This window comes from Saccoglossus kowalevskii, chromosome 1 (assembly GCF_978046115.1).
Source record: "Saccoglossus kowalevskii chromosome 1, keSacKowa6.1, whole genome shotgun sequence".
Taxonomy (NCBI): domain Eukaryota; kingdom Metazoa; phylum Hemichordata; class Enteropneusta; family Harrimaniidae; genus Saccoglossus; species Saccoglossus kowalevskii.
Window position 1 is genome coordinate 27,865,687 of NC_140641.1, and position 26,228 is coordinate 27,891,914.

At 34.8% G+C, this 26,228-nt stretch overlaps 1 protein-coding gene across 1 annotated transcript in view; it reads left to right on the forward strand.

Moving 5' to 3' along the window:
* Window positions 1-10,417: 10,417 nt before the first annotated feature.
* Window positions 10,418-26,228, forward strand: part of LOC144345227 (alkaline ceramidase 3-like) — a 53,722-nt gene continuing 37,911 nt past the window's right edge. The window contains exons 1-2 of the mRNA XM_085500294.1: window positions 10,418-10,517; window positions 14,550-14,660. Coding sequence (XP_085356420.1) covers window positions 10,421-10,517; window positions 14,550-14,660 — 208 coding nt within the window. The 5' untranslated portion in view covers window positions 10,418-10,420. The remainder of the gene's footprint in view (window positions 10,518-14,549; window positions 14,661-26,228) is intronic.

Here is a 26,228-nt window from a genome sequence, read left to right on the forward strand (position 1 = left end):
AAAGCATATGCAAAATAATCTAAAAGCGACCATTTTGGAACATTTTTCATAGGATTCCATGTAAACACATTATTCCATTGATAAATTATACTAACATTCAAAATTCCCCAATGTTTCGTGACAATCATATGTAGCCCTCATAGTGATACATATAATTTTTTAGCATACGTTACCGAACCAAATTTTAAGATATGATGAAATGTTTCTACCCTAGGAACCAAAAAACACATTTTTGATCAATCTTTGAGGTCATTATGTGAAAAACTTTATTTTTATTTCTCTCTGGTTTTTGAGGATTTCAGAATATTTTTTTTAATGGTGGCAAACTACCTTAATGGTGCACTAAATAGAAGCTGCATGTAGATCAGTATTTCTCAGTAACTCTTCAAGTTGATTACAAATTATGAAAATATTTCAACTTTCATACTGAGTACACTGTAATTATATTTCAAGAATTTGATGTTGCTATAGATGATATGGATTGAAAAGTCGTCGTTGGCAATTTTGTATTTTCTTTTCTCTCTCAAATATGTATTAAAAAAATATTAATGACATGTTGAAGTTGTCAGTATTTGGAGCTGTGGTGAAGTTTCTGATATATTGTGAAATCAAATACATATTAAGTGTTATAAAACTCGTATTTCATGAAATTCATTTAAAAATACCGTGTACAAGTAGCCCATGTTACTATTGTAAAAATATTAATTTGAATGATTTCATCTTCAAATTTTGTACTTTGAATGCCAAATTCAATTTTTTTTTTCAAAAATGTTGATCAAAACCTGCAGCCAATAAAAATTGTTTGGTTTAAAATTAATTGTAGAAAAAATTTAAAAATATTGCACAAAAATGTATTCTGTTAATCAATCTCTGCAACTATGTGGTTTCAGTAAATTGTTCAATTTAATAACAGAAAAAGATTAGAGTGAGATGTTACAGCACCGTGATTCTTCAGTACCAATCATGATGGGATTTTCCATCACAAGACAAGGATTCCATTTTAATGGCAGAATTCAAGGAGTTTATAGCAATGTTTATTTCTGATGTGTGGTGACTGAGGAATTGCAAATGTTTAGATTGTGCTATAACGTTTGTTACTATGGAAATGTGCATTTTGAAATATGGCTTATAACATTTGTGAAATGAAAATGTACGAGGAGCTATGCAAACACAATAAGTAAACATTAAGATTCGTTTGTAATTCAGTGCTAGTCGGTACTAAATCTGAAACCTGACTTACCTCACAAAAAATTAACGAGTGGAATAAATTGCAATTAAGACAGATTAATGCGTTAATAAACAAGCAGTCCTCTGATGATATTGCTTGAGTTTCATAATGAGAAAGGAATATGAAATCAATCAGAATTTTCACTAAAGTGACCAAAATTTATAATCAACACTGAATAAATTTAATTTCAAAGCAATCTCACAGTTTTCAAGAAGCTGAAAATGTAAAAAGTTGATGTAGACGCTGAATAATCAGTAATATAACCAGAACAGTGCAACAAATCAACAGAGGACAATCTTGAGGATTATACAGGAACATCATTGGGCACTAAACTATGTTTACATCACACATTAATCTGTCATTTCTTTTTGTAAATATGACGGTGCTTTGTGTTGTTTGATATTAGTCTCTTCTTGCTAGTATTCGCTTTAAAGCACATCACTCAAATTCTACAAATTTCCAGGACTTGAACCTAGATACATTTGGATAATATTCCATTAATGAATTATTAAATGTTCAATTACAAATATTTGAATGCTGGTAAGCAAATACATTAATCTACTACCGAATAATATTCTTGATGAAAATGGCAAGTGTAAATTGGTTTGGATCAAATTGTCACCGTCTTCATGCTTTTAATAATATGAGCTGAAATTAGAATACCAAAGTAGAAAAACAACTGAAGTCACCTGAAATTTTTTGAGAAACGAGCGTCCAAAATATCCACAGTCATCATCTTGTATAAAAACATTGGAAAAAATGACTGTTTAATTTCTATTGTGATAAAATTTACATTATATACAGTGAGAAGTTCTCAAAATGCATTGTTCAGTAAACTGCCTTCATGATATTGAGTGCATCATTTCTTTTTGTTAATGATGAAAGGTGCTTTTGACAAATATAATATTCTTTGCATTAATAAATGCAATATTGAAATGGTAATTAAAAAAAAAAACTTTTTCATGTTCACTTTATATTTAACACCATATACTGGAAGAGTCTCGCCTTCTAGTGACGAAACGCTTCTCTGACCCTTGTGTGATGTAAATCAGTGAAAGTGATCCCAGTAACACATCAATATTTGGATCTGTGGTCGTCCAGGATTTGCAATAAAAAATATTTGTCTATTGATCAACATTGCATGCTTGAACGGCACCATTGACACCCTTTTAAAGTCACATAAGTGTTTCCTTTGCTAGTGGGCAAGACTTATAATTAGAAAATGGTATTAAATATTTATGTGTACTTAATTTTTTTTTTTTATCTCAAATTCATTTATTTCCTGTTCATAGAAATAATTTTTGCAGCTGACATCGAACAAATTTGTTCACCAAGTATATGTTCATTTAGTTGAATCAGATCAATATAATGAAAAAGGGTACCTGTATATTTTTCAAATTGTTTTTTAGTGAAGCATTTAAAAAAAAAATATTTGCCTTGGCCAGGATTCATCAATCGTCGAGAAGGTGCTGTACAGAGGCAACATATGTGAAATCAACATCCTTTCTGATTTTCTCTGTGTGCCCTTCTTTCCTCTTTCAAGTTTTTCAATTTTTTTGCCTACAGTTATTGGGCAATGGAGGTCAGTCTTGGAAAAGTTCACTGTATCAGCAAATGCTTAAAATTCTTTTCACTGCTTCACCCCCTTGACAACAAAGACACTTCTTACCAAGAAACCTAGAGAAAGTGGTTCTCAGAGATAATGCAGTTTTGATATTTAAGAAAAGGGTGCAACAACACACATGATTTAGTCCTACTTTCTACATTCACCTGCTCTTAAATGCTCCAGGTGGCATGCAACGAGTTCTGAATATGTCTCCTCTGAACCACTACATTCAGTTAAATTTGTTCGAAATGATTCAGTTCATAATAAGGTTTATTAAAACCAAATTATTAACTAATGGGTTAGATTTGCAATCTAGGTGTATCTTTACCTAAGGTTTGCAATCCAGGTGTATCTTTACCTAAGGTGTGCAATCTAGGTGTATCTTTACCTAAGGTGTGCAATCTAGGTGTGTTTTTGCATAAGGTTTGCAATCTATGTGTATTTTTACCTAAGGTGTGCAATCTAGGTGTATCTTTACCTAAGGTGTGCAATCTAGGTGTATCTTTACCTAAGGTGTGCAATCTAGGTGTGTTTTTGCATAAGGTTTGCAATCTATGTGTAATTTTACCTAAGGTGTGCAATCTAGGTGTATCTTTACCTTAAGGATTGTAATCTAGGTGTGTCTTTGCATAAGGTTTGCAATCTAGGTATGTATTTTTTACTGAAGGTTTGCAATCTAGGTGTATCTTTACCTAAGGTGTGCAATCTAGGTGTATCTTTACCTAAGGTTTGTAATCTAGGTGTATCTTTACATATGGTTTACAATCTAGGTATGTATTTTTTACTGAAGGTGTGCGATCTAGGTGTATCTTTACCTAAGGTGTGCAATCTAGGTGTATCTTTACCTAAGGTTTGTAATCTATGTGTATCTTTACATAAGGTTTGCAATATAGGTGTGTATTTTTTACTGAAGGTGTGCAATCTAGGTGCATCTTTACCTAAGGTTTGCAATTTAGCTGTATCTTTACCTAAGGTTTGCAATCTAGGTGTGTATTTTTTACTGAAGGTGTGTAATCTAGGTGTATCTTTACCTAAGGTGTGCAATTTAGGTGTATCTTTGCCTAAGGTGTGCAATCTAGGTGTATCTTTACATTAGGTTTGCAATCTAGGTGCATCTTTACCTAAGGTTTGCCACCTAGGTGTATCTTTACATTAGGTTTGCAATCTAGGTGTATCTTTACCTAAGGTGTGCAATCTAGATGCATTTTTGCCTAAGGTTTGCAATATAGGTGTATCTTTGGCTAAGGTGTGCAAGCTAAGTGCATCTTTGCCTAAGGTTTGCCACCTAGGTGTATCTTTACATTAGGTTTGCAATCTAGGTGTATCTTTACCTAAGGTGTGCAATCTAGGTGCATCTTTGCCTAAGGTGTGCAATCTAGGTGTATCTTTACATTAGGTTTGCAATCTAGGTGTATCTTTGGCTAAGGTGTGCAATCTAAGTGCATCTTTGCCTAAGGTTTGCCATCTAGGTGCATCATTGCCTAAGGTTTGCAATCTAGGTGTGTCTCTGCCTAAAGTTTGCAATCTAAGTGTATCTTTACCTAAGTTGGGCAATCTAGGTGTATCTTTATCTAAGGTCTGCCATTTAGGTGTATCTTTACATTAGGTTTGCAATCTAGGCGTATCTCTGCCTAAAGTTTGCAATCTAGGTGTACCTTTATCTAAGGTGTGCAATCTAGGTGTATCTTTATCTATGGTGTGCAATCTAGGCGTATCTTCACCTAAGGTGTGCAATTCAGGTGTATCTCTACCTAAGGTGTGCAATTCAGGTTTATTGTTACCTTATGTTTTACTTCTAGGTGTATCTTTACTTGAGGTGTTCAATCTAGGTTTATCTTTGCCCAAGGTGTGCAATCTAGGTGTATCTTTACCTAAGGTTTGCAATTTAGGTGTATCGTTACCTAAGGTACGCAATCTAGATGCATATTTACCTAAGCTTTGCAATCTAGGTGTATCTTTACATTAGGTTTGCAATCTAGGTGTATCTCTGCCTAAGGTGTGCAATCTAAGTGCATCTTTGCCTAAGGTTTGCAATCTAGGTGTATCTTTACATTAGGTTTGCAATCTAGGTGTATCTTTGGCTAAGGTGTGCAATTTAAGTGCATCTTTGCCTAAGGTTTGCCATCTAGGTGCATCATTGCCTAAGGTTTGCAATCTAGGTGTATCTCTGCCTAAAGTTTGCAATCTAAGTGTATCTTTACCTAAGTTGGGCAATCTAGGTGTATCTTTATCTAAGCTCTGCCATTTAGGTGTATCTTTACATTAGGTTTGCAATCTAGGCGTATCTCTGCCTAAAGTTTGCAATCTAGGTGTATCTTTATCTAAGGTGTGCAATCTAGGTGTATCTTTATCTATGGTGTGCAATCTAGGTGTATCTTCACCTAAGGTGTGCAATTCAGGTGTATCTCTACCTAAGGTGTGCAATTCAGGTTTATCGTTACCTTATGTTTTACATCTAGGTGTATCTTTACTTGAGGTGTTCAATCTAGGTTTATCTTTGCCCAAGGTGTGCAATCTAGGTGTATCTTTACCTAAGGTTTGCAATTTAGGTGTATCGTTACATAAGGTATGCAATCTAGATGCATATTTACCTAAGCTTTGCAATCTAGGTGTATTTTTACATTAGGTTTGCAATCTAGGTGCATCTTTGCCTAACGTTTGCAATTTAGGTGTATCTTTATCTAAGGTGTGCAATCTAGGTGTATCTTTATCTAAGGTGTGCAATCTAGGTGTATCTTTACCTGAGATGTGCAATTCAGGTGTATCGTTACCTAAGGTTTGCAATCTAGGTACGTCTTTACTTAAGGTTTTACATCTAGGTATATCTTTGCCTAAAGTTTGCTATCTAGGTCACCTTTGCCTATGGTTTACAATCTAGGTGAATATTTACCTAAGGTTTGCAATTTAGGTGTATCTTTACCTAAGGTATGCAATCTAGATGCATATTTACCTAAGCTTTGCAATCTAGGTGTATCTTTACATTAGGTTTGCAATCTAGGTGTATCTCTGCCTAAAGTTTACAATCTAGGTGTATCTTTACCTAAGTTGGGCAATCTAGGTGTCTCTTTATCTAAGGTCTGCAATCTAGGTGTATCTTTACATATGGTTTGCAATCTAGGTGTATTTTTACATTAGGTTTGCAATTTAGGTGCATCTTTGCCTAACGTTTGCAATTTAGGCGTATCTTTACATAAGGTTGGCAATCTAGGTGTATCTTTATCTAATGTGTGCAATCTAGGTGTATATTTGTCTAAGGTGTGCAATCTAGGTGTATCTTTACCTGAGATTTGCAATTCAGGTGTATGTTACCTAAGGTTTGCAATCTAGGTGCGTCTTTACTTAAGGTTTTACATCTAGGTATATCTTTGCCTAACGTTTGCTATCTAGGTCACCTTTGCCTAAGGTTTACAATCTAGGTGAATATTTACCTAAGGTTTGCAATATAGCTGTATCTTTGCCTAAAGTGTGAAATCTAGGTGTATTTTTACTTGAGGTGTGCAATCTAGGTGTGTCTTTGCCTAAGGTGTGTAATCTAGGTAATCTTTGCCTAAGGTTTGCAATTTTGGTGTATTTTTATTTAAAGTTTGCAATCTAGGTGTGAGACACTAATTCACGTTTCTCTTTTTTGGTTTTCATTCTGCACTACTGGTGTTTGCAAAGACAGGGTACTTTACATTTAGTGAAAGTGGACAGTGATTGTATTACTCCATGCCTGTAATTTCTTTGTTTACCTGTACATCAGCAAACTGGTGGTTTGAAAGCCCCCCATCCTGCCTCAAATGACAGAGTCAATTGTTACACATGCATTGGAAGAGGTGGACTATGATACAGGGAATCTTGCACAGAATGCAGATCCCCAAATGCATCAATTTGAAGAAACTGGAAGTGGTTCGGCTCATTCTGGAGGCCTTTCCACCATCAGTTCCAGGCAGAAATGTTCTTCCACAATACAACCACAACTATTGCCTACCTAAGAGAGGGTGAAAGGTCACAGTTCCTCATCCCCTTGGCAGTTAACATCCTCTCCTTGTGTGCAGAACACAAAAGCATTCTCAAATGCCAGTACATCGGTGAAATTCACAACCTGCCACACTATCTCAGATTCATTGGGCATTCCCCTCTCCAATTCTGTTACTAGTACAAATACACAGGTAACTCTCACCCAACACCATGATGACCTTGATAGGTCTGTTCTGGCCAAGTCAGGGTTTTACCCTACTGCAGCTTTCACTGCTGCAGGTTCAATGAGGGGTACTGTCCCATACATGGCCAAAAGTGTTCCATCTTCATGATATAAGCTCTCGTCAAACTCAGATTGGTACATTAGTTTTCAGAGAAAAACATTGCTAAAAAATCTGACCAAGATCAGTCGGTTATACAGGTTATACTAGATCTGCAGGTATTAATCTCTGACTAATTATTTGCAAGACTCCCTGTATCATAGTCACCCATGTGCTGCCAACCCTCTTCCAATGCATATGTAACAATTGACTCTGTCATTTGAGGCAGGATGGAGGGCTTTCAAACTACCAGTTAGTTGGAGTTGGTCCACCATTGCAAGGCATCATGCACTCATTAGTAAACCTGAACCAGGAAGACCATTGTGACAGGGGTTTTCTGAAGGATGCATCTATCTAACTGCTTGATTGGGTCTGAGCCGTAGTGTTGCATGTTGCAGCAGACCCTCCACATACGGGTACATTACTACTGCACTCATTAGTTGTCAATATCATTTGTGCAGCTAAGTGTTTAGGAATGATTTCATTTTATCAATATGGATGATGAAGGGAAGGAAGACCATCATTCCAGGATAAGTCAAACTTTGGGTCATTATGATGTTGACCAGAAACCCCAAATTGAGAGTTTACTGTAGGTGCTCGGGCAAGTCTTTTTGTAACGTAAATTTCAGGAACATTTCACAACATAATTAAATCTATTTATCAGAATGCCACTGGTTGCGTTAAACTAAAAGGTGGGTTAACTGCTAGCTTTCCAGTTCAAAGGGGTATCAGACAGGGAGATGGTTTAAGCCCACTCCTTTTCAATCTTTTCATTAATGATATCAAATGCCAGATAGAATCATCCAATAATGAACCTCCTTTACTCTTAAACAATCATTTGTCATGTTTGATGTATGCGGATGACCTCCTCCTCCTATCACAGTCTAAAAATGGTCTGCAAAATGCAATACACACAGTGGAAACATACTGCAAACAATGGAAACTAGATATCAATGTGTCAAAATCAAAAATTATCATTTTTAACAAGCGAGGTGAAATACTAAGTAAGTTCAGATTTCAAATTAATAGCCAAAAATTGAAAAACGTCTCATCATACACCTACCTCGGTGTTAAAATCAGTGCTACTGGTAAACTGAACAGAGCTCAAGAAGATTTAGTCACAGAGCAATGAAGGCACTTTTTAAACTAAAACAATTACTCTATGCAGACCCAAATATCCCAATCAAAACACATCTGAAATAAAAAAAATAAAAAATATTGTTTGATGATATGGTTAAACCAATTTTACTCTACTGTAGTGAAATCTGGGCAAGCGATATTATTAACATGCACTCAACAGACTTGTTTAAACAATCCTTGCCTAAGGAAAAATTACATCACAAAATGTGTAAGTACCTACTACAAGTAAACTGTAAAGCTACAAACTTGGCATGTTTACTTGAACTGGGAAGATATCCACTTATCATCTCAAGCATCAAACGTTAGATTAACTACTGGGTGAAAATAAAACATATAGATGAACACACTCTGATCCCTGAGGCATATAAACTTTACACGAATTTGGACAAAGAAAACATCAGTAATTGGACCACAGGCATCAAAAAATTACTTAACCTTTTAGAAATTAGCTACAAAAAAACTAAAAAATATGTTTGAAAAACACTGCACAGAAACAATGCATAATTACAATAAAGGCACTAATAACTTTATGAAAAGCAATTTACCAGCTGCCCCAAAATAACACCAACAAATATTTATATAATAATATTTTCACAGTATTACTATTTATTTTACTATTTATTGTTTTTATTATTATTATTCCTTATGTATTTTATTGTTCTATATATCCTTATTGTATTCTAATCTAGATCCCAGAGGGGATACGATATCAATAAAGGTTGTTATTATTACAAAGGTAATACAAATGTCCCAGTGGAAACACTGTCGTAAAGACCACGGTGTGGCGAGTAACACGTCCAAAGCTTTACGGTGGTTCTCGGTTTTGATACACACAGCCTGCTAATAAAAAGAAGTGTACTATGTGCACAGTAATTAATAAATTAATAAACGCTGATATATAGTAGATTATATTTGGTAAACGTAGTCCTAAGTAACTATTAAAAATAGCTAAACGTTTCGAGCAAACATTTTCTTCTATGCTATCGATAAAGAGCCATTGATCGAAACGTCTAGCTATTTTAATAGTTACTTTGAACTATGATTACCAAATATTATCTACTATGTGCATAGTCCATCAGGGTGGAAATTGTCTATTACTGACTATAGCTAAATTCAGGTTCATTCACAATCTCATTTTATATATATAACTTCATTATTTATAAGGGATGGACCCTTAGAAACTCTGGGAGATGATAGACCATGCAAAATATTTCACTTAGTTTTGTGCTATTTTTTCAGTGATTTTGTTTTATTTCCCCTGTGTGCAATATTTGTTTCCTCTTATTGCTATTTTTTTTTTCAATTCTGCAAGGCCCCTGCATGGCAGAATCACACCTGTCTCGCCCACGCACTCATCTAGCCACACACACTCATTCCACTCACCTCAAGAATGAATTACATATTGTTTTCCTAAAGAGTGATTGTTTTCAGAAAACAATCCAGATCTTACAACCCATCCCCATATCTCCACATTTGTAAGGACCAGGAAATTCCTGCCGTTCATAATATTACGTTCAAATTATAATGTTGGCAGATTCAGTGTCATTTGGTTCTCAAATCGGATGCGTCGTGTTAATATAATTACAGACATGGCTGGGAGACCATTGTGTTGGTCTCCTGTGAGAACATTTAAAACACACGCTTTCTGCCACACAGTCAGGAACTATAGTGTTTATATCGTCACCAATGCATGTTAATAACCATCAATTACGGGACACCGTGTGGTTTTGCTCAACGTTTCCTGGAAAGACATTTCCGAATCAGGCCAACATGAGGTCCACCTATGATGACCTATTTTAAAAGCTTTTGATTTTTCGAGACCATAATGTTATCATTGGAGCGACTGAAAATCATTGATTTAATTCAAATGAAATGCAAATCATCGGCAATTTTACGTCATTGACTACTGTCAATCAGACTCACGACTGATCCAATGCCGATATAGCACAACATTTGACCAATTAACAACAGCTATTTCAGCGATTTCTGGCTAATTTGAAAATGGTTGATTTGAATTTCCCCGCCCCAACTAATGATTGTTTGTAGTGTCGTTGTACGAATATTTTCGCTAAATGCTCGGAGCTGCTCCGCCCAATAAAGGGGCGCCCTCACACGACTAAATAAAACACTGATGTAAATAAATTAAATACTTCAGTGTTCTTCAAGATGGCGCCAACTTCAGTTGGGTTCTGGGGTGTTCCAACATCAACCCTGGATTGGTGTGAGGAAAATTACGTCGTCACTAGTTACATCGCCGAATTCTGTAAGTGAACCGCCAAACATTTATTTGCTTTTATTATTTTGCGTCAACTCGTCAATGGCACGGGCATGCCCTTTCACTTTCGTGTGCGGAATCTTTCGACAATCGTCAGCTCTGAGGCATTTTCTATTTCTATTGAATGACACGAGTGTCAGTCGGCTTCGTTGCCAACGGGTGTATTACTTTGTTTATGTAAACGAGGTAACAAGCCCGTTGGTAACTTGACGGAGCCGGTTATCGCTCGTTCTGCTGTCAGTGGAAAGTGATAGCTCACTGCAAGCCAAATTAATACAAATGAGAAAACAACCACAACTGTCACGTCTTCAAGTGGGTATTGTTGAATGAAAACGGTTTATTTATGTGTTAGACAGCTTTCACCAATTGTATTATGCATGTGCTTCTTGGTGATATTGTCGGTTTCCACGACAGAACCTTATCATACCAGCCGGCGGTCAATAATATACTGAAGTGATACAAAACAACGAATACCTCACATCCTATAGACGTAATATAACAAGGACATGCTGAAAACAGTTTTACTCCTGGGTCTGCTAAATTAATAACGGGCCATCTTGTTCGATGCTTCATGGTTGCTATTCTTATTCACGTATAACTGTAAATCCATGCAATGGTCATTGCACGCTTGGTATCTGAACCCAAGGTCAGATTAGATCTAGTTTACAAAGACCCGGATGTTCTTCGAAATTGTCAACGCCTGGTGACAGGTACATGCCATGATAGCTTGTGGATTGTTTGTGGGTTTTTCAACTTAGTGCCTAAGCATGGACACATTCTGATTGTTATACAGTGCTCACCCTCAAGTACAAAAAGATTGTTTACTTTGTCTTCATTATGAATACTATTCTGAATGTGGAAGTGTTGATCAATTATTTCACAAATTATACTATTTGTACCTATAAATACATACTTGTACTTTATAATGTGCAAGCATTTAATTTTATGATAAATATTTAGATAATGATTGAATTCATTTATAGCACAAATAGTTCAACTGTATTTTATTGAAAAAAAAACATTTGTAAATTAAAAAAAAAAAATATTATTTAATTTCAATAAAAATAAAGATTTTGTAACCTATTTGCTATTTACTAGGCTCTTAGAATTGCAATTTTTGAAATTATTATTATTGTGAAATTAAAAGAAAAATTTAATTATTTAAAGAAATCTTTATGAAATTTTTGAGTAAAGTTTTTGCAACTACTGGTAATAATGTGACCTCAAGAATTGTGGAAATCACACTGGAGTGCAGTTGGCTTAGGATTCACAGTGACTTTCATAATAATATAAAAATGCAGTGCTTGCAACACTAAATATTCTTGTCACAATAATTTTATTTCAGCATAAAACTGATGCTTTTAAAATATTGTCATCCACTTTTAACGCCAGAAAAAAAACCTCATTGTATGCAAGTGTATTTAGAAATGGAGTGATGTAGTATTTACAGAGAAAGGTGTTCTGCAGATCAGAATCGCTTTTAGATTGAACAGAAAAATGGCATCACTGGGTGTACCCATCTTTTAGAGCAACAAGTTTAACTACCGGTATTTTGGATTTCTTTCAAGCTCATATACAAAACATTTCTAAAATTAAACCGTGAGTGGTGTAATTTCCACTGGTATTACAGCATTTTTGAAAGTGCGAGTTTGTTGAATAAAATCTTGAATACAAGTCTCAATATTCCACCGACAGAAATCAAATTTTTTTTTTTTTCAAAAATTTTATCAGTAAAAAGAAAGCCAGAATGTTAAAATGGCTTCTACACCATTTAATTTTTGGCTATTAATATTTTTCAAATTACCGGTAAGCCACACCTGTGTTATCACGATGACTCAGCAAGTCTGGGTCTGAGCTGTCTGTGGATTTTATTGAGTGTTGATAATTGTGAAAAGGAAGTGAAACCATTTTGATTTATATAATTTTTACCAATTCATCCTGAATTGTGAGTACATTTTGAAAAATAAATTGTCTTGATAGAGCCCCACATAGTGAGTGTAGTGCAAGCATTGGCCTGACTCCAGTATCAAGTTGATTCAGTGAGTGGGCCAGTACTAGGTATGTTGATTTAGTGAGTGGGCCAGTACTAGTAATGTTGATTTAGTGAGTGGGCCAGTACTAGGTATGTTGATTCAGTGAGTGGGCCAGTACTAGGTATGTTGATTCAGTGAGTGGGCCAGTACTATTTATGTTGATTTAGTGAGTGGGCCAGTACTAGGTATGTTGATTTAGTGAGTGGGCCAGTACTAGGTATGTTGATTTAGTGAGTGGGCCAGTACTAGGTATGTTGATTCAGTGAGTGGGCCAGTACTAGGTATGTTGATTCAGTGAGTGGGCCAGTACTAGGTATGTTGATTCAGTGAGTGGGCCAGTACTAGGTATGTTGATTCAGTGAGTGGGCCAGTACTAGGTATGTTGATTCAGTGAGTGGGCCAGTACTAGGTATGTTGATTCAGTGAGTGGGCCAGTACTAGGTATGTTGATTCAGTGAGTGGGCCAGTACTATTTATGTTGATTTAGTGAGTGGGCCAGTACTAGGTATGTTGATTTAGTGAGTGGGCCAGTACTAGGTATGTTGATTCAGTGAGTGGGCCAGTACTAGGTATGTTGATTCAGTGAGTGGGCCAGTACTAGGTATGTTGATTTAGTGAGTGGGCCAGTACTAGGTATGTTGATTTAGTGAGTGGGCCAGTACTAGGTATGTTGATTCAGTGAGTGGGCCAGTACTAGGTATGTTGATTCAGTGAGTGGGCCACTACTAGGTATGTTGATTCAGTGAGTGGGCCTTATAAGTGTGACTACAGTATCGTGTTGATTGATGTATGTGTATGCTTTGTGAGGTTCTCTCATAAGATTATTATCTCACGGAAGACTACTGAAATGGTTAAAATTTCCTCCTGAAAACAGGTTGCAGCAACACAATCACACAATTATGTGTGGGATTTTTCCTGTGTCATTGATTTAAACACAGCATGTTTCTCGAAATGTGCAGACCTGCTGAGCAGTCGCTAAATTATTGAAGCAACAAGTGTCACTGTGTGGTTAAAAGGTCATCTGAAAAAAAAAATGCTTTTTAATCCCAGCTGATTTAGTCATGCATTTTGTGTCTGTAGGTATACCATGCAATTTTATAAGACTGACAAGTTACCGAATTTAGCCTGACACTGTTAACCTGTGAGGTCAGGCATTCACTACACTAGTAAGCATGCAAAAAGTGTTCAATTTTTATTTAAATATATTTTGTCATTTCATGAGAAGGTGAATTTTGCATTCAAATAAATTGTGACATTGGAGGATGACCTCTAAAATTGTCAAGAATTTCAGTTTCTATTAATGGAAAAAATTGTTTTTTTGTTTTTTTCAATTGCCCATAATCCCCAAATTTGTTTGAAAACATATCATTTTTTTATCAGTGTGCATTTATCGATCAATAATAATGATAGAGAATATAAAATTCGGTCTCTGAATAACCCTTAGGCAAATTTGACGCTTACTAATATTGGGCTTTCATATTCGCAAGGTTTGAGATCAGTTTTTCTCAGTCGTCATATTCAGTAATTTCAGAAATGAATTCACTTGAAAAGCTTGTGATCATAATCTGCATGCGACATCAAATTATGAATAAATGGCTCAGCATAATGTTGAGTTTCGAGAAAAACGCATTCAATTTGCAAATTTGTGTGCTGATTCCTTTTCTCAGAAATTTGAAAACCTTTTAAAAGGTATTCTTTCTATTTAAACACTATGGGGATGTGACCTAAGGTGATGACACGGAAACCATTCCGTTATTGGAGGTATCAAATTCAATTACCTATTTGTACTCTAATTACTCTATTACCCCCCCCCCCCTCCTCCTCCCCCACCTCGGTAGTATCACACATTTGTTTACATACCGTAAATAACAGAGATGTGTGGAAATGCAATTTTTAGGTGCAGCTCTGATAAAACAAATGCTGTATTCTCAATTTATACATCCATGAATACAATTTTTAACTGTTTTCTGTTTTTTTCTTTCTGTAGGGAATACTGTTAGCAACTTGGCATTTATAATTCCACCATTCCTTGGCATGATACAGGCAATTCAAGATAAATTAGAAATTCGCTTTATTATTGCCTACTTTTCCTTACTTGGTAAGAATCTTAGTATATACACTATGATTGCATGTTTTTAACCTGCAGAACACTCAATTTTATATGAATTATTATCACTTAATGAATGTGTTTGAACTTGAAATCTATAACTAACATTGTGTGCTTAACCTTTGAACACCAATGTCAACTTTTGTCACAATTCACAAAATAAACATGCATAATTATATTATAGAAAAAAACTTGAAATTGAGCAAAATTTTGGCGAAAACATTATGGCATTCAAAGAATACTGTAAAATCTGTATTAGAAGCCTTGGCTTCTGTTAAAATGGTACAATACAACAGAGAGGATGCGGCTTCTATTAGAGCATCTACACGTATGAGAAATGATGAATTTTTGGGTCTCAATTGTTCAAAAAAATGGGTGAGGCTTCTATTAGGAATGCGGCTTCTAATACAGATTTTACGATTTTTGTTTTTTGACAGAATTAATTAATTTGTGCTGCCATTTATAAAGAAATTACTGATGATACTAATCTACGTATTTGAACATGATACTAAATGTCACTGTTTGCAATGTGATTCACTGGATCAGTAAGATCTGGTATGGTACTTCTAATAGAGATACAATAGTGTTCAAAGAGATTGAATTGAAAAATATAGCCTTGAATTGGCTAATGACTTCGCTTCACTTTTAAAAGGTTTTATGTTGCTATAGTGATTGTGTTGATCAAATCAGTTTACAAATGTACATTGAACAGAACACAAAACTATGCGGGGTTTCACCTGCTATACATCACTACCTACAGCTAGAATCTCTGCTTATGTCTAGAATCTATGCGGTGTTCTACCGTAAAAACTCCAAAATTTCGACCCCTCTAAAAATTCAAACACCTGATTATTTGCCGGGGTTCTGTATTTTATTTACCTCCAAATTTTCGTCTCCGCTAAAAATTGCCGACTCATTCCTATTCAAAAATTGCGACCAGCTTTGGTTTTCCCCCAAACGAAAAAACACATGATGTGAGCGTCCAAACGGGACTTTCCCCGAAGGCATGAATCCGGGTTTCTGATTGACTGAGAGATTTTTATTTTATTGGTAACGAAAGTATATTTTAAACGAAGTTTCAAATAAAAACGAACACAACACACATCTTCTACATAGAAGCAAATGATCATGGTTGCAAAATCCGGTCATGCTGCGTTTCTGAATTGTTGATTAGGGTAGTGATTATAATAATGTACACAAAATAAATTTGTTGAATTGTTATGAAATACAAATAAAAGTCAACTTAGTTTCATCGTAAGCGAATGATTCCGGTCTCGTATAAACGTTCGATGCTGTAGGATATCTGCCATGTTCTCTTAGGTAAAATAGGTCAAATTGCTAATTAACCAATCAAAAAGCTGGATGATGCCAACGTGTTCAAATTATAGCTTATTTAAATATGTTAATGTTATTGAACGCAATGCAGAAGAGATTGATGTTGTAGTACGATCTTTTGGCTTGGATTTTGATGCAAAAACGGCATGATTTTTTTTTAAATCAAAAAATTAGTTGTTTTTAAAAAATAAACTGGGCATTTGAAGAATAATTTAACATTGTGTACAGTGATAACAGCTCATTGTCGAAACGACACGATAAAAATCATACTCTTGAATAGACGTCAATGACTACGGTAAAACTTAGACTATTTTAGCCGTCAGGAATGATTGAAATGTCCGAAAAATGACTCCAAAATACACCTTAAAAGTCCCATTTTATTTTTTAATCCAATGGCGAATTTACGGCAGAATCTGGTCCCTCAAATAAGGGATACGTGAGCTTTGATTCTAACCGGATACATTGTACTGGGTCGGGGAGATAGTTTGCTAAACTTCCATGTATCTTTTGTCCAATGGGTATCTGTACTTCGAACATTCGCAAGTTTTCCTAGGTAGTGCGAGACAGCCTTCTTTTTTGACCTATTAGTTTTGTGCTGACCTCTTCTTCGCGTCTTGATGTTTTGCTATTCTGAAAAATTCGACTGCCCGAAAATGCACCTTAATTTTGACTCTAAAAACACGTTACATTTCTAACCCAAATTATTTAAAACCGGTCAAAATTTTGGAGTTTTTTACGGTATATATGCCACTCTGCTAATGTTTAGAATCTATGCAGCGTTCTATATATGTCACTCCGCTAATGTCTAGAATCTATGCCGTGTTCTATATATGCCACTCTGCTTATGTCTAGAATCTATGCAGTGTTCTATATATGTCACTCTGCTAATGTCTAGAATCTATGCCGTGTTCTATATATGCCACTCTGCTAATGTCTAGAATCTATGCAGTGTTCTATATATGCCACTCTGCTAATGTCTAGAATCTATGCAGCATTCTATATATGTCACTCTGCTAATGTCTAGAATCTATACAGTATTCTATATATGCACTCTGCTAATGTCTAGAATCTATGCAGCGTTCTATATATGTCACTCCGCTAATGTCTAGAATCTATGCAGCGTTCTATATATGCCTCTTCGCTAATGTCTAGAATCTATGCAGTGTTCTATATATGCCACTCTGCTAATATCTAGAATCTATGCAGCGTTCTATATATGTCACTCCGCTAATGTCTAGAATCTATGCAGTGTTCTATATATGCCACTCTGCTAATGTCTAGAATCTATGCAGCGTTCTATATATGTCACTCTGCTAATGTCTAGAATCTATGCAGTATTCTATATATGCACTCTGCTAATGTCTAGAATCTATGCAGCGTTCTATATATGTCACTCCGCTAATGTCTAGAATCTATGCAGCGTTCTATATATGCCTCTTCGCTAAGGTCTAGAATCTATGCAATGTTCTATATATGCCACTCTGCTAATATCTAGAATCTATGCAGCGTTCTATATATGTCACTCCGCTAATGTCTAGAATCTATGCAGTGTTCTATATATGCCACTCTGCTAATGTCTAGAATCCATGCAGTGTTCTATATATGCCACTCTGCTAATGTCTAGAATCTATGCAGCGTTCTATATATGCCACTCTGCTAATGTCTAGAATCTATGCACTTTCTATATGCCACTCTGCTAATGTCTAGAATCTATGCAGTGTTTTATATATGCCACTCTGCTAATATCTAGAATCTATGCAGCGTTATATATATGCCACTCTGCTAATATCTAGAATCTATGCAGCGTTCTATATATGCCACTCTGCTAATGTCTAGAATCTATGCAGCGTTCTATATATGCCACTCTGCTAATGTCTAGAATCTATGCAGCGTTCTATATATGCCTCTTCACTAATGCCTAGAATCTATGCAGTGTTTCACTGGCTATGCGGCACTTCACTAATGCCTAGAATCTATGCAGTATTTCACTGGCTATAGGGCACTTCACTAATGCCTAGAATCTATGCAGTGTTTCACAAGCTATACTGCACTTCACTAATGCCTAGAATCTATGCAGTGTTTCACTGGCTATACGGCACTTCACTAATGCCTAGAATCTATGCAGTGTTTCACTGGCTATACGGCACTTCACTAATGCCTAGAATCTATGCAGTGTTTCACTGGCTATACGGCACTTCACTAATGCTTAAATTTTGTTACATTCTACTCGCTGTATGCCACTCCACTAATGTCAAGAATTTATGCGACATTCCACTTATATCTACGTAAGATTCTAATCCTGCTGCTGTGAAAATAACTGACTTTATTGACTTTGATTGTGACTCTGAGACACCCAAGCAATACCTTAACATCTGTAGTGGACGAAGTTATGGGAATGTCATTACAATGCCATTGCCACCTACAACAGGAATCAAGTTTAAATTTTCTGTCAATCTCAGAAATGCATATGATGTAATAATCCTGAACATATCATGCATTGGAAGTCGTGTTTGATCATTAACACTTTGAAATTATCATGATTTATTACAAACTCTATGCATGCATGTGGCGACTTTTTGACAGTTCAGTGAAATCAATTTTTCTTTATGGCAGTTAAGTACGGGTGTCTATACAGATAAATTCATCTAAAACTGTCCTTGGTGCGAGTAAAATAAAATGTTTTTGCATTCTGTGCATTCTCAAAAAGTAACACTGCAATATGATTAATTACCAGTAATGCTGTGCTGCACTTGAAAGTGAGACTAAGTTATCGCAAAAGGGAAATAGTACATTAAAAACATTCATTTTCCAAAGCTTGAAAAATTTAGTAATTATTGTAAATTTATTTATTTACTTGCTTAACTGTCAAAATTTATCAAGTTTATGAAAACAAGTACTATCTGTTGGTCATTTCTAATTGTCATTGTTGGTACCATACTGCTGTACTATTTCTAGTCAGCGTTGTATTGTTGAATAAATTGTGGTATGTATTGGTCCGGTGTGTATATGGGACATTATGCACTTGTAATCAATATTTTGTTGTAATCAAAACACTGCCACTTTCACTCTTTGTCTTTAGGTAAAATAAAAAAAAAAAACACCCACCCACTCGGTAGTTAATTGTGAAATATATCAATATATCACTGTTGGGTGGCTTCCTAATGATTTTTGAAACATCACTGGTAGGGAGGCCTCCTAGATGTGTGTTTTTACTGGAACCTACCACTGATATATTTATTTTCGGCAGTTTTCCTTGTTGGAGGCCACCTAGTTTTAAATGAATTGTCAGTAGTAGGGACCACCTAAGTTTACTGTGAATGTTAGATGTCTTATACATTATGGGCTGTCACACTTGTTTACATTATGGTGCATGTGCAGTTACTGGTTCGCGTGAACCGATCATTCGCACCCGAAAATAAGATAACACATGATTGATCACTGCTGTTACTAGTATATTCAGATATGCCTGTGTTCCTGTTAATTTTAACGAATTGTGGACAACGATGTCGCAACAGCTAGTGAGCTAGTGATGATCATTGAGTGACATTTATTATCAGACAGTTGCATGCTGGTTGGCACATGACGTCACATTGCGCTGGGTATAGGTTTTATCAATCAACATATTTACAGTCTGAAAGAGGGTGAAAAGTCATATAACAATTTGCACAACCTGTACTGGAAATTGTTAATAGAACCATTTTTTTGAAATCATTCTATGATAGTCACATAAAATTAGACTAATCTGTTGGCGTATGATTTGAGTTTAGAAAGTTGATAGTAATAATCATAATAATAACTGTGTAAAAAGACTTACATATGATACGTACAGCAAAACAGAGTTTTAAAATAATAACAAGATATATGTAAAAAAAAATAGTTGAAGGTTATTTTACTACATGTAGACTCCATGATTCATGTATTTTAGTATGCCCTTTGAACTCTAATCAATCAAGAATACATTAAAGGTTGAACAAGAAGCCAAGTTTAGCCCTGCCACAACTAAATAAACATGTCCTACGTATTTTGTAAATGAATCTAATTTTAAAATCAAACTGAAAAGTGCTAGAGGAAAACTCCACCATAGTGTAATTGAATTCTGTTAAGTAATTAGTCAACACAATGACCAAGTCAACATTGCTATTAAATCATTGACTTGTGTCATGGCATCACCATTTATTACCACATGGATTAAGCACTCAATCAATTTGGCGAAGGGAATTTTGTGAGTCAGGGTAATCATGGAAATTTGGATAATTTTTTTTCACAGTCTCTTTTTTGTCGTCCTCATGAATTCGTACAAATTATCAGATCACAAAAAATTGTGTTCACATTTTCATTGAAGAATTTATTTTTTTATGTTTATAGCTAACATTAGGAGAATATTTTCTTTCTACTAGACAGAAGAGTTGTTTAGAATACAACATTGTGATCGCTGTACTAATTTTGATTTCTTTATTTCATTGCTTGGTATTTGGGGTAACCTACGACTTTTCATGAATTTGTACTAACGAACTTATAATATTAGCACATGACAAAATATTACCGTAATGGTAAATTAAATTTGTATTACATTTTAGAATCAATTTTGTTTCGATAGTCAGCTCTCAGTTCACAGATAAATATAACAATGTTTTACATTGAAAAAACAACAACTTATGCTTGAGTTCATCATGCATACATGTAGTCATCACATACTACTTGACACGCCCATGGATGGAAATTATGAGAAAAGAGAAAATGTACGGAATTATTGAGCAAAATGCCATCATACGTGTATTTGTGTTACATAGCGGCTATTTCACAGTGAAGCTTTTGTTTTTATCATGATATCATAATCCACGTGTTTTTTCTTTTTAATGAAATCTTATAAAATATTAAGCCTTGGGGCTTATAAGATTAGAAAGGAAAATTAAATATGAACACTGTTGGTAGTTGTGAAGCCTCCTTTTTTTGAGGTGAAAATAGTATGTCACGGTGATGACAATTAGTATTTAAAATAAACAAAACTTGTAGTATTAGATGAATTGTTTTTTGAACCAAATTGACTGTTAACGTGTTTATTTCACATATAGTATATATTATTTTCAAAAATTTGATGCTATTTTTTATGTTTACCCTGGAACGGACAAATATTCACTGGGTTTAATTGTAGCAGGATTGATGTTGCAGATATATTCACAAGATTTTAAATTTATTTAATTGTGAATTCTATTTATAGTTGTCAGCGAAATAAGCAAAAATATGACGTTATGTGATATATTTGATAGTATTATTGAGTTGTATGCCATATTTTCAGTGTATCCAAATGATGGCAATTTTGTTAACCATGAAATGTCAAATTGACCTTAACAGTAATAGCGTTTGACATTGCTGTAGTTCAAAAAATGTTGTCAGTAGAACAGTGAAGTTATCAGTAATAGCGTTTGACATTGCTGTAGTTCAAAAAATGTTGTCAGTAGAACAGTGAAGTTATCAGTAATAGCGTTTGACATTGCTGTAGTTCAAAAAATGTTGTCAGTAGAACAGTGAAGTTATCAGTAATAGCGTTTGACATTGCTGTAGTTCAAAAAATGTTGTCAGTAGAACAGTGAAGTTATCAGTAGTAGCGTTTGACATTGCTGTAGTTCAAAAAATGTTGTCAGTAGAACAGTGAAGTTATCAGTAGTAGCGTTTGACATTGCTGTAGTTCAAAAAATGTTGTCAGTAGAACAGTGAAGTTATCAGTAATAGCGTTTGACATTGCTGTAGTTCAAAAAATGTTGTCAGTAGAACAGTGAAGTTATCAGTAATAGCGTTTGACATTGCTGTAGTTCAAAAAATGTTGTCAGTAGAACAGTGAAGTTATCAGTAATAGCGTTTGACATTGCTGTAGTTCAAAAAATGTTGTCAGTAGAACAGTGAAGTTATCAGTAATAGCGTTTGACATTGCTGTAGTTCAAAAAATGTTGTCAGTAGAACAGTGAAGTTATCAGTAATAGCGTTTGACATTGCTGTAGTTCAAAAAATGTTGTCAGTAGAACAGTGAAGTTATCAGTAATAGCGTTTGACATTGCTGTAGTTCAAAAAATGTTGTCAGTAGAACAGTGAAGTTATCAGTAATAGCGTTTGACATTGCTGTAGTTCAAAAAATGTTGTCAGTAGAACAGTGAAGTTATCAGTAATAGCGTTTGACATTGCTGTAGTTCAAAAAATGTTGTCAGTAGAACAGTGAAGTTATCAGTAATAGCGTTTGACATTGCTGTAGTTCAAAAAATGTTGTCAGTAGAACAGTGAAGTTATCAGTAATAGCGTTTGACATTGCTGTAGTTCAAAAAATGTTGTCAGTAGAACAGTGAAGTTATCAGTAATAGCGTTTGACATTGCTGTAGTTCAAAAAATGTTGTCAGTAGAACAGTGAAGTTATCAGTAATAGCGTTTGACATTGCTGTAGTTCAAAAAATGTTGTCAGTAGAACAGTGAAGTTATCAGTAATAGCGTTTGACATTGCTGTAGTTCAAAAAATGTTGTCAGTAGAACAGTGAAGTTATCAGTAATAGCGTTTGACATTGCTGTAGTTCAAAAAATGTTGTCAGTAGAACAGTGAAGTTATCAGTAATAGCGTTTGACATTGCTGTAGTTCAAAAAATGTTGTCAGTAGAACAGTGAAGTTATCAGTAATAGCGTTTGACATTGCTGTAGTTCAAAAAATGTTGTCAGTAGAACAGTGAAGTTATCAGTAATAGCGTTTGACATTGCTGTAGTTCAAAAAATGTTGTCAGTAGAACAGTGAAGTTATCAGTAATAGCGTTTGACATTGCTGTAGTTCAAAAAATGTTGTCAGTAGAACAGTGAAGTTATCAGTAATAGCGTTTGACATTGCTGTAGTTCAAAAAATGTTGTCAGTAGAACAGTGAAGTTATCAGTAATAGCGTTTGACATTGCTGTAGTTCAAAAAATGTTGTCAGTAGAACAGTGAAGTTATCAGTAATAGCGTTTGACATTGCTGTAGTTCAAAAAATGTTGTCAGTAGAACAGTGAAGTTATCAGTAATAGCGTTTGACATTGCTGTAGTTCAAAAAATGTTGTCAGTAGAACAGTGAAGTTATCAGTAATAGCGTTTGACATTGCTGTAGTTCAAAAAATGTTGTCAGTAGAACAGTGAAGTTATCAGTAATAGCGTTTGACATTGCTGTAGTTCAAAAAATGTTGTCAGTAGAACAGTGAAGTTATCAGTAATAGCGTTTGACATTGCTGTAGTTCAAAAAATGTTGTCAGTAGAACAGTGAAGTTATCAGTAATAGCGTTTGACATTGCTGTAGTTCAAAAAATGTTGTCAGTAGAACAGTGAAGTTATCAGTAATAGCGTTTGACATTGCTGTAGTTCAAAAAATGTTGTCAGTAGAACAGTGAAGTTATAAGTAATAGCGTTTGACATTGCTGTAGTTCAAAAAATGTTGTCAGTAGAACAGTGAAGTTATCAGTAATAGCGTTTGACATTGCTGTAGTTCAAAAAATGTTGTCAGTAGAACAGTGAAGTTATCAGTAATAGCGTTTGACATTGCTGTAGTTCAAAAAATGTTGTCAGTAGAACAGTGAAGTTATCAGTAATAGCGTTTGACATTGCTGTAGTTCAAAAAATGTTGTCAGTAGAACAGTGAAGTTATCAGTAGGTCAATTGTTGATAAAATTGAATAGTATATGAATTCTATAATTTTACTAAAAATCATGGTTATCAATAAAAACAGATTGCAATAATGTGTATATCCACTTAATGTGTTTTGGGGTTTTGTAGCTGGTTTGAATTTGAGAATGATTCAGACAGTTTTTATGAAAGTTCTTAGAAATTGCTGATACTTTGTGAATATGTCTGCATATTGCTATACATTGTATACAAGATTATATGCAGATTAAAGCAATTGGGGTGTCATGGACTACCGGTAGTTTGCTGATACAAACATGTTGCTACCGGGGTAGATGTTAATTATGGTGGTAGTACATAGAACTCTATATGAAGAATTGAAACACAACCAGTTTATTTATATTTAAAGTCATGCTACACATGTGGTTTGCAAAGCTTAACACATTTATTTTATCCTTGCAAGGAGATATGTGCAGCAGATCGATCACTGATGCTGTAAACTCCTCATTAAAAATTTGACCCAAGGGTTTTCTGTGTTGCCGGGGGGGGGGGGGTGATTCATATCACGGTATATTCCGGTATATTCACCATATGTGTTACCTCACAGCTATAAGCAGTCCGGAAGCATGTTGCACTCATTTATTTGCATCATAAAACATTCTATGATATCTGTGGCAATATATAATGTTGTTAGAGACTGTCATGTCAAGTGAGCCGTCATTCGTTTTCATGTACTGCCTTGCTGTCTTATTTATTGTCACTTTCTTTACTTACATATATCATTTTATGAAGTTATGAGAATATTTTCGAATATCGTATGAATCTTGCATGAATATCATATGAATATATGGATATCAAATGAATAATAATATCAAATGAATATTATATATTAAATATCATGAATATGGTATGCATGAAGGCATTATGATGGTTGTATAAACCGATTAGTAGCAGAGGTTTATGTGTTCCCAAATCGCCTAAGTTCATACTTTGCCGTATCCTTGTGATTATACATCTTTTCCTGCACGTCTTAATAATTTAGTGAGATATATCAGCCAGTGAAAAGTATTTGTGACACACATTTTCTAATTAAAGAAGACATTCAAACGCATCTGTAACACTTTCAAACACGGTTGTATGCTGTTTTATGAAAAGGTGAATTCTATTGTTTTCAGATGTATGATAATTTGCAATTCAGGATTATGATTCAAAGTTGAATAAAAATATGACGACACTGTATGAATTCATGAAAAAATTTATAGGTAAATTTATTTATTATCAATCAAAAAAATCAGTAAGTTTTGTCAGTATCAGAGCGTTTTACTATTATTTTACGTGTCAAGGAAATCTCAGAATCTTGCTCTGTTATCTTCTTTGCATAATAATTGAGTTCGTGTCAAAAACAGATTTACAGTGAACGAAAAACAAATCTTCCCACCGGGTAGGCCAAACAAGAGATTTAATATTACCAGTTATAAATGTGAACACAAATTGTGATGCGCCTTTTTTCTAATTTTTTTTACATATTTTGGCAAAAATTTTGCATACCTTTCAAATTGATTTGCATACTGACTATTTAAGCCAATTAAATATGTATACTCTGAAGATGTATGCGTTAAATATTGTCATTGCTATTGCGTGGTAAAATATGAAATAAAATGTTGTCTCTTGTCACACATTGTTAATTTACTGTTAGATTTGTACGCAATGCACTCACTGTAGGTTGGTTAATTACGCCATAATTATATACATTGTTTAAATAATATCAGGGAGTAATTAGTCATTATTACACATTGCAAGCTGTTAATTTTTGGGTGTGGATTGTGATGTTGTTTTTAACAGAGCAGTCGCTTCACTGCGATCTAAGTAGGCCTTCAAGACCCAATTGGATTCACAACACAGACTATTACATGTTGTAGGTCAGACAATACAAGTTGATTTACGATACTTTTGCATCAGTTCAAAAAGGGCAGCCCTTTTCTGGTCTGTAAAAATATTGTGGCTCATTAAACTAGCTATTAATAACTGCACCTTTTTTCTTGGTTCATTGCTGTCTGTGTTTTAGTCTCAGGCAACAAATGCGAAAAATAAACTGATGGTTAAAAATTTGAAAAAAAATGAAAAAAAATTACGGTCATTCACAGGCCATATTAAGTAAAAGCGAACAAATTATCATTGTTTTTGGTTTACATAATTGAGTCTTACATGTACATAATTATTGATTGATGGAAACTTTCAATAGAAAACATGTATGGTGTATGGCTTAGACATTTTTTATGGGTGTTTGGTATTAAACTACATTGGGCATTTCTAAGTTCCTGTTAAAAGAGGAACTTGTGTTTTCAGTTCTGTCTGTGTGTGTGTTTCTGACTTCTTTTCACCTGACATGGCTGGACCGATGTTGTTCAAAGTTGGTATGAAAGCAAATCATAATGGGAGACGTACAATAGGGTCTGAGTGCGGAAAGAGTTCCTTTTGTGCCCTTCATCCCTAACCCTAACCCTACCCCTACCCCTACCCCTACCCTCCAGCACTCCCCATTTCATTGTACATGCCCCTCCTAAGGACATCTATAGTTATCTAGAGGGGACATATAAATAAATTGG